Source organism: Phaenicophaeus curvirostris, chromosome 7, assembly GCF_032191515.1.
Source record: "Phaenicophaeus curvirostris isolate KB17595 chromosome 7, BPBGC_Pcur_1.0, whole genome shotgun sequence".
Lineage (NCBI taxonomy): Eukaryota > Metazoa > Chordata > Aves > Cuculiformes > Cuculidae > Phaenicophaeus > Phaenicophaeus curvirostris.
In genome coordinates, this window is record NC_091398.1 from 24024155 (window position 1) to 24033689 (window position 9535).

General features: G+C 43.5%; 1 protein-coding gene across 2 annotated transcripts in view; it reads right to left on the reverse strand.

Annotated features, from left to right (window-relative positions):
• Nucleotides 1-9203, reverse strand: part of SLC4A10 (solute carrier family 4 member 10) — a 165208-nt gene extending 156005 nt beyond the window's left edge. Inside the window, exon 1 of one of the 2 annotated variants that reach the window (XM_069861228.1) lies at nucleotides 9129-9203. Coding sequence is in view for 1 of the 2 variants with exons in the window: in XM_069861225.1 (XP_069717326.1) it covers nucleotides 9129-9176 (48 nt within the window). In the remaining variant the exon portion in view is untranslated. The remainder of the gene's footprint in view (nucleotides 1-9128) is intronic. The other variant, XM_069861225.1, reaches the window with a different exon arrangement.
• Nucleotides 9204-9535: the final 332 nt, after the last annotated feature.

Here is a 9535-nt window from a genome sequence, read left to right on the forward strand (position 1 = left end):
GACAGCAATCGAAGGAGATGGATAATACGGGTTACAACCTAAGTTATGACATTTTCTGCAAAAAAGTAACGTATGTTAAAGTCTCAGAACACAGCGGACTTGCAGATACTGCATGAGTGTTTGTATTGGTGATGATACTTTTGGAACTTAAACTAACCTCAAAACAAGGCAATTGAAGCCTCAAGAGAACTGGAACCTGTAGGCTGTTTCTGAGGACAGCATTAAGATGTCTGGCAGCAATCACTGCACAGACCTGAGGGAGAGCGGGTGGAAGGGAACACTACTTCTATTCTTTAAATTCATTTAATACATCAACACATATACTGGCTTTTCTATTGGCACATAAATGTACTGTTCCGGGACACTCTGGTTCTATTTCAGTACTTACCTAAATAGGTCACAAAAATTATTAGAAGAAATCCTTAAAGCATGCTGATTTTTCTGAAAAAGGATAGGTTATCCACATTTTCATAGAGTCAAAAGTAGAAGACTGCCCATTCTTCCACAGACAATAGGAAATTATAATTGTCATTACATTCTTCATACTACAGAGCATTCCAGGAAGCTATATCCTCTTTCTTAGGAATTTTCAGATCATAAACTTGCAATCTTTTCCATCTAGCATCAGTATACTTGAGATGCTGGTCCTGCACTCTCATTAAAAAAATGTTCTGGATTCTTAAGAGAGGATATCAAACATTATACATTTCCCACCCGGGCAGAACAAGTGAGAAATTTTTTGTTAATGGGAACAATGATGGTCCAACTACTTCTGCATGGCTATCTAGCAGTCCTTGGAAACAGTACATCTACAAGCTCAACCTTGAATCCCAAGGTAAAGAACAAATCTCCAGAGCAAATAGCAAGTGGCTACTACTTGTCATTCAAATTCTCATCATTATCATCATTTAGTTGCAGTTCAAATGAAAAATATCAGCTTCCTACATTTAGCAGAGCATATAATTTATGGATTTAGCCAAAAGCTCAAGATTCACTTTTATTTTACAGCTGTTGTAATAGGCCTTGTCGTATGAGATAAGCATGTTAAATAATTAAACAAGAATGAGAGTGACATCTTCAACTCTACCGAGTTAGGCTTTGAAAAAAGATGTGCATTTCTAGAGCTGCAGTTACACATTTTTGATCATCACACAGGAATTTTGGCAATTTCCTCAAGCTGATTTTAGACCTCATTATGCTGCTTAATTCCAAATAGAAAGCTTCCATACTTTTCTGAATGCTTTCAGTACACATTTCAAAAAAAAATTAAAAAAAGTCAAGATCTTAATTTATGAGGAAACACGGGCGTATTTTTCTTAGCTAAATTTTAACAATACAACAGGTAGGCTTCCTGTTTGGCTATTGGGAAACAGTCAAAGATACAGATAAATAAACGGATGGATGTGGGAAGTTAAATCTTCTTTCTAGAAATGCACTCCAGCACAAACTTATTGATTGAAACTTTGGTCCAACCAGATCTAGGAGAGACTGCAGGACCTTATCCTGGAATTACATTTTTTGGTGCCTTGTTTTACAATAGAAATGTAGCTTTGCAGAACGAAATGTTTCCATCTTAGTATTCAGAAGCTTGATGTTTCAGGCCACTAGCAAAACACAAAATTGAAAATTCTACTGAATCTCACAAATACTAAGCACGACAATATAATACAGCCCTTTCGTATTTCTAATTTGTGTTCTACAATCACAAATCAATTATTCAAATTTAGCCGAACCCCAAAATTAAAATGCTTATGAAGAAGAAACAACCCAGTAATCGTGAAGTTGTTTTTATTCCCTTTTGGATTCTATTCTTTGATTCTCCCATCCAAGGACAGGCTGAGAGTTGCACCTGTTCAAACTAGAGAGAGAAGGCTCCAGGGAGACCTTGTAGCAGCCTTGCAGTACTTAAAGGGGACCTACAAGGAAGATGGGGAGGGACTCTTCATCAGGGAGCGTAGTGACAGGACAAGGGTTTTAAGCTGAAAGAGGGAAGATTTAGATTAGACATTACAAAGAAATCTTTGACTGTAAGGGTGGTGAGCACTGGCAGAGGTTGCCCAGGGAAGCTGTGGCTGCCCCATCCCTGGAGGTGTTTAAGGTCAGGTTGGATGAGGCTTTGAGCAACTTGATCCAGTAGGTGTCCCTGCTCATGGCAGGGAGGTTGAAATTCGATGATCTTTAAGGTCCCGTCCAACTCAAATCATTCTATGAGTCTATAAAGGAAAAATATTAAAACTACTAGCCAGTACCAATTAAAAAAAATTAAAGTACTTATGATTTAGTACACAATCTCCTTGATCGTACATTTCCTGTTGATGTTTAGAACACTATAAACCTCTTTAACACCAGACAACCACCAAAGAGCTTTCAGTGTCTCAATGGGAAAGATTTGACACAAAATCAGAGTCTTGCTGATGGCTGCTTACTTCTAAAATAAAACCCTTGTATACATTCATACATTAAAAAGGAAGTTTACATGTACATATGATCCTCCTCTCCAAAAATGACACGGCATTTTGCTATTGAATTCAATGACATAGTTTGCCAGTCTAATTACAGTTTAAGTATCCATTTTCTATTTTTGTCGTAATCTATTCGAAGGGTTTGGGGTTTTTCTATCCTTCTAAGCTTTCACTGACTATGAATGCCTCTAGAGAGAATCTAGCACAATTGTTAGTGACTGATATGTGGAGCAATTCCTCATAACAGTGGCTTCAGATCAGTTTTTCTTAATTTATAGCATTTATTGCCAAACAATCCCAACATCTCACCAAAAGCAACAAAACTGTGCATTTCTTTTGGGCATTTTTGAGTGTGACAGCCACAAATTGATTGCTCCCAGTGAAACTTACCCTGGTACTTCTTGCAGCCTCACTGATGCAGAAAGACTCCAACACCCTCAACAGGACTCCACGAAAGTTTAAAAATCTACAGTTAAGATTAGCATTTTGCAGATACAAATTCATAAATAATGTTACATCTTCTATTTTTGTATGGTTTTAAACCTGCTTGCAATCACAAAATTGATTTAATTGGGCATCTACCTTTTTAATATACTCTTCTAATGTTTATAGTAAATGTATACGTTTATAGTCAATTCATAATTCAGATGGACTTAAATGAAGGTATTAACATTTATAATCCAGTTAACTGCTCCCTGCTCCTGCATTTGCACATAACACATCATCCATTTATAAAACGGTCTGTTGAAAAAGACAAGAGTGAGCCCTTGCCACAGAATGATAGGATTGGAAGAGATCTCATGAGGTCTTCTAGTCCACCACTCAGCTCTAAAGCAGTAGTAACACTAATGTGTCTGCTTCTTTGAAGCAAGTTCCTGCTCTATTTGATTAAAATTGAGAACGTGCAAATCTTGACATATCTTTCACATCTCCACTGAATACCAAAATCTATCTATGGTCAACTTCTCAACATCTTGCAAATAGAATCATAGAATCACTAGGTTGGAAAAGACCCACCAGATCATCACATCCAGCCATTCCTATCAATCACTAAACCATGCCCCTCAGCACCTCATCCACCCGTCCTTTAAACACCTCCAGGGAAGGTGACTCAACCACCTCCCTGGGCAGCCTCTGCCAGTGCCCAATGACCCTTTCTGTGAAAAATTTTTTCCTAATGTTCAGCCTGAACCTCCCCTGGTGGAGCTTGAGGCCATTCCCTCTTGTCCTGTCCCCAGTCACTTGGGAGAAGAGGCCAGCTCCCTCCTCTCCACAACCTCCTTTCAGGTAGTTGTAGAGGGCAATGAGGTCTCCCCTCAGCCTCCTCTTCTCCAGGCTAAACAACTCCAGCTCTCTCAGCAGCTCCAGGAGGTGGCCAGGGAAATCAGCAAAGATATGGAAGAATCAGGATTCAATATCCTTGTTTGCCACAGCTGTAAAAGGACATGAGCTGGCTTTCCTGCTTCTACCCCTCCATTTCTTTTCCCATGCCATAACCAAATGAATTCTTCCCCATGCAACTTAATCAGATTCCTCTTTCCCTGCATACCACAGTCAGCCATAATGTCCTCAATTCTTGAAGTTTGCATGATTCTCTCCACATTCTCAATTTTACCCTCATTTCACCCTGCAACTTCTTTTCCTCCCCTAAGACACTTCCTTCTTTCTATTTTTAGCAATTGCCTTTATCATCTACTCTGACTTCCACCTTGCCTATCCTAATTAATGATCTTGCAGAAGCAGAGAGGATTTTAATCATCTTTAAACATGCAAAGCTTATTTCTCATTTAATGAGAATAACTTTTAAACTTCACGAACACTAAAAACTGTGTTGAACACATCTGGTCCTCCATCAATTTGGAAAAGATAAAAATAGCATTATTATTATTGCAAAAGGAGTCACGATGGCATGATTTTTCAGAAGTCTGGGGTTTTTACAATGCAGACCTGAACATACATCTTGCAGTGTATTTCAGAAATGAAAGGACCATGCTATGCCTATGGCTTTCTCTTCTCATAGCAGGTACACAACTAATTGTTCAATACGATTTACAGTGGATTAAGTTTTCCCTCACCTGCTTAAATCCTCTTAGCCACTGAAGTTGTAAACATTACTCACTTAATGCTTCTTAAAATGTGTCAGTAGAAGTTTTTTTGTTTAGAATTGATTCTTTTATCCAAAGGAAAAAGTAGAAAGGGAAGATGCAATTATTAGCAGAGGAGACTGAAAGTGTGCATTTATCAAGTAGAAGTAGTGGAAAGCACTCAAACCAGGCATAGATGCATTAAAGTGGGATGATTTCCACACAGTATTCATACTTTCTTATTTTTGCACATATATGCGTGTGTATATATATGAAGCTGTCCATTACACTTACACAGTAACACCACAGTGTAACATATGATCCAGAGAAACCCTTTTAAAGCATGACATTAGCAAACATAAGGGGGAAAGCGTGTGGGTTTTATTAAATAAATATGTATCCCTGATTGTTACTTCATTTTATGCTATCATTTTCCTTTGGGGAAAAAAAAAATATTTCTTTTCACTCAGAACATGGAATCAGGCAGTAAAGAAGAAAACACCCAAAGCAGCAATTCAATCCTAAATTTATACTTATAATTAGGTTTGGGGGTTTTATTTTCAATGACACCATTATCTCAGTACTCTTGCCTAGAAAATGTAATATTGCCTCTGTATTTTTCCAAAAGCATGACAGCATTCCTCCAGTCTCTATAAACTTCCCTTAACTGTTGCTATAATGCTAAATTTTGGTGAAGTGAACTGGGAATTAGTACTGTTACACAAACTGTGGGGTCAGGCTCTGCCTTCCACTCTCATAATGAGCAATACATTTCATCTGCAAATCTCACTGGAGGTCCCACTCAGCATTAACAAAAGCAAAAGAATTTGGCCTGCTACTGTGAGCAGCTTCCCACACTCACCTGCTACATTAAAAATAGTTACTACCCAAGATCTTGCTATACCCTTCTCCCACATACAGAGGCCTAAGTAGTAAAAACTGCGTGCCACTTACAGCAGCGACAAGAGTGCTTGATTCAAGCAATATCTACCTAGTGTTTACATACCGTATCATACCACGGTGCATATGAATTATACATATTTGTGGGCATGTATCAGCAATGCCGTGCTTTAAAGTCTTGCGTCTATCAGATTTTAAAAACAAACAAACAAACAAATAAATAAAACAAAACAGCTTTTGGATTTTAAGACTGAATAAGGAAGATGAGAAAAGGTGAACTTTGAAAGGAAGAGTCAATTTGGTTTTACATGCGTGAGTTTTAATGTTATCTTCAGAAAACACAGGGAAACAACACGCCAAGCATAGTTAACAAAAATATCTGCACTTTGTACGTGCTCCTTGCATCTGAAGCATCAAACCTCTGTCAGATAACAACCTCGTTTTAGAAAGCTAATTTTAATGTGCATACAAAAGAGATCCAGACAGAAGTAAACACACTATGCATAACTTTTGCTATGAATACTCTGCCTTAAATGACAATTTGCAAAATAACTTATATGCAGTGTGATACACATGTATATAGACAAACTAGCAATATCTGGTCCTTTGATTATAAATCAATAAAAGGTCTTTGTAGAGAAGATCTGCAGATTGTTTCTCCCATTCTGTAAACAAAGATGACTCCTCGACAATCTTTCAATTACTCACAACTATTTTAAAGCATTCAGAATAACCATACTTGAGAAAATATATTTGATGACTGATAAATAAACTGATAGATGATAAAGAAAGCTCACAAGTCTGCATTTTGTTGCCATATTAGTGTAGGAATTGAACAATAAAAGTAAGACCATATTTGCATTTTCAACAGCAGATTGAACAAATTGCTTCCAGATGAACCATTTCTTTTTTCATTATTTCTACAATATTGCACTTACAGACAATTTGCAATAGATTTCTAATCATTTTCACAAAAATTGTGCCCTACTGCAAAAAAATGAGAGTCAGTAGCCTAACCACTAACAAAGGTGCTGTCACTGTGTAAGAGCTGTTTCCAAAAGGCTTTTGTGAAAAAAAAAAAGCAAAACCTGATAAGGAAATTATTCAGCACCTCAAAATCACAGGCAACAATGTATTTTATCATTTCTTAAATTGATAGGGATTGGTGTTTTTTATTGAAAGACTGTATAATAGATCAATAACAACACATGGCTAACGCTACAATACAGATTCCACACCATACAGACTGTGGGATTTTGGTGGGAAATTATATGGAGGCTTCACAACTTCTGAGCACCATTAGAAGATAAAATTAATCAAAGACTACAATCACTATCTTTTTACTATAAAATGTATCATATGTTACAGAAAAATCGTATCATATGTCACCAAAAAAAAAAAAGAAACAACTCCATCGCGTACATGGAAGCCATTAGACTGAGCCCTTGAAGGAAACAAGCTCTTTCAGCTAGGAGCCTTCTTCTTCACACCCAGAGTCCACTGAACTGGGATGACACGTTGGAACAGAACTGTACCTGTTTTGCACCTTGTATTCGTCTTCTGTTTGTTTCCAGTTAAGATGAGGATTGATGATGAAGACAGAAGTACCCTAAAGGTACTGCCTCTAGAGGCAGCATTACCTCTGAGGTTGTCAGCACTGAAGTTAGCATCAATTCCTGCTCCTTAAACTCTGCCATGACTCCAGGTACAAGACTCCCATCACACGAAAGCCATTTCTGCCCTACCACAAGCAGGGCTCTAAACATCGGCCAGGCTGAGACTGCCAGAGCACATACACACACCAGATGCACAGAGAAAGTGGCACCAGGACAGACAAATGTTGAAGACTGAAGGAGCTGTGCTTTTACCATTGCTGTGGCAGGAAAGCAACATTGCCTTGATGACCTGCAGAGGCCCCTTCAGGAACAGCAAGGGTAAGAGAGAGCTGAGGAAGAGTACGCACCACAATAAATATTATATGGAATATAGACATCTTCCTTTCCCACATGAAGCACGCATGACAGCTACAGAACTAGTTAGTCATATTAAACAGAGGTGGGAACCAGGCCACAAACTTAACAATCAACAGCACTGCCAGGAACCTGCAGCTCTGCAGACAGGTATGACATCAGGGCAGGGCTCTGCCAGTCAGGGCTGCAGAGGGAAGCGGGGACAATCCTCCCCACATCTGCACACAAGAAATGTTACCTTCTTTGGCCCTCTCTACCACACCAACAGCCTTTTTAGTCTGTGTGTAGCCCTGCAGGAACAAAACTTAAAGCCAGACAGCACAAGGCGATCATGTACATTGTGCCAGCTGGAAGCTGACTCCTCTGAGTCCCTGTGCAGTGGCCATCGCACAACCAGAGACAACGCACATTGACAAAGCAGGACCAGCACGTAGGCCACCAAGGTACGAGTACAAGCAAGACTCACGACTGCAGACTGTTCCACTGGTGTGAAACACTGAGGACTAAGACCTCCACAGAATCGGTGACCAATAAATGCAGATGGAAACTGAATTTACAGTGAATTGTTTCTCTAAGGAAAGGAACTGGGCAGCCGCTCTGTCAGTGAAACAGACAGGACCTGCTTATACTCCAGTGCCAGAAACTGCAAAAGCAGCAAGAAACAGGAATAAAGATTCACAAAAAGTATCCAAAGAGCAACAGGAATAACTGTCCCTACCACAAGGGGAAAGGAAATGCCTGAGATAATCTCACACTGTGTAGCAACCTGCCACCTGACTGCAAAACAGACCACATCAATAGTTGATGGGAACAGACCTAACAAAGAATGAGCTTGCCATGAGCACATCTCATCAACCTGCAGCAGCTGAGACTTGTCTCTTTTGAGTCTGTCAATGTGGTGCAGCTTGTCGTGCTAACACAGAGCCATTTCAGGAGCCAGCGAAGCTTCTGCAGACCTATATGCTGTGTTCAGAGGGACGTGTGCGCAGTCAGACACTTGCTATGCACGCGAGAGACTTCTCCTCGCCCCAGACAGACCCATTTCCAGCGCAAGGCAGGAACTACCATTCACAAACAGAATCTTGGAATGAGATCGACACCCACACTTACACCTTGTGTGCACCTGCAAACCCCGTGTTGGGGGAGGCCAGACAGCAAAGTGGGTCCCCGCCGATCTAAAAGCGTGAACAGCCCCCCACCCCTTGCACCCTGGCTGGGGGAAGGCTGCCCAGCCCCCTGCTCGGAGAGGGGGGGCACCGCAGCCCCCCGGACCGCAACCCCCACATCAGCAGCCGCGCATCTGAGCCGGAGAAACTGCGACACCGCGGCACGAAGCGGAGACCGGGGTTCGGAGAGGAGACGGACCTCGCCAGCCCTCAGCGGGCTCCTCTGCGGTCAGGGAGGGCCGGGGGGACCCGCGGAGCCAGCGCCGGCCCGGGGTCCCCCCGCACCGCCCCGCCGCCGGGAGCAGGGTTGGGGGGGGGGGGGGTGGGGGCCGGGGGCGCCGGAGGCCGGGAGACGCGGAGCGAGGGGCGCCGGGGGAAAGGGGACGCCGAGGCGGGGGCAGGGAGGGCGCACGCCCCCCGTGCGAACGAGCCGCTCCGGCCCCCGGGGCGCCTCCGCCGCCGCGTCGCTCGAGCGAGCCGACCCGCGCCCCGGGAAGCCGGCTCCGACCCCCCTCCCCGCGGGGCACCTCGCCGCCGCAGCCGTACCGTGGGCAGCAGCGGCTCCATCTGCGCCCCTTGGTCCTGGGTCTCCATGCGGCGGCCGCGCCGCCCTCCCCCCCGCGCTGCCCGGGAGCCGCTGGGCTGCGCGGGGCTCCGCGGATCGGGAGGCGCGGGGGCGGGAGGCGCGCGGCAGGCGGTCACATGGCGGCGCGCACCGCCGGCCGCCGCGCGGGGGGGCAGGAGCCGCAGCCACCTGCGGGAGGCGGCGCGCCCGGCCCGGGGGAGGCGCGGAGCCTCCGGCCGCGGCCCCGGCCCCGCGGCTGCCGCGCCAGCACCGCCACAGCATCGCGGGAAGGTTTGGGTCGGAAGGGACCTTAAAGATCACCCAGTTCCAACCCTCCGTCCCGCTGGATCGGGCTGCTCCGAGCCTCATCCGGCCCGGCCTCGAACAC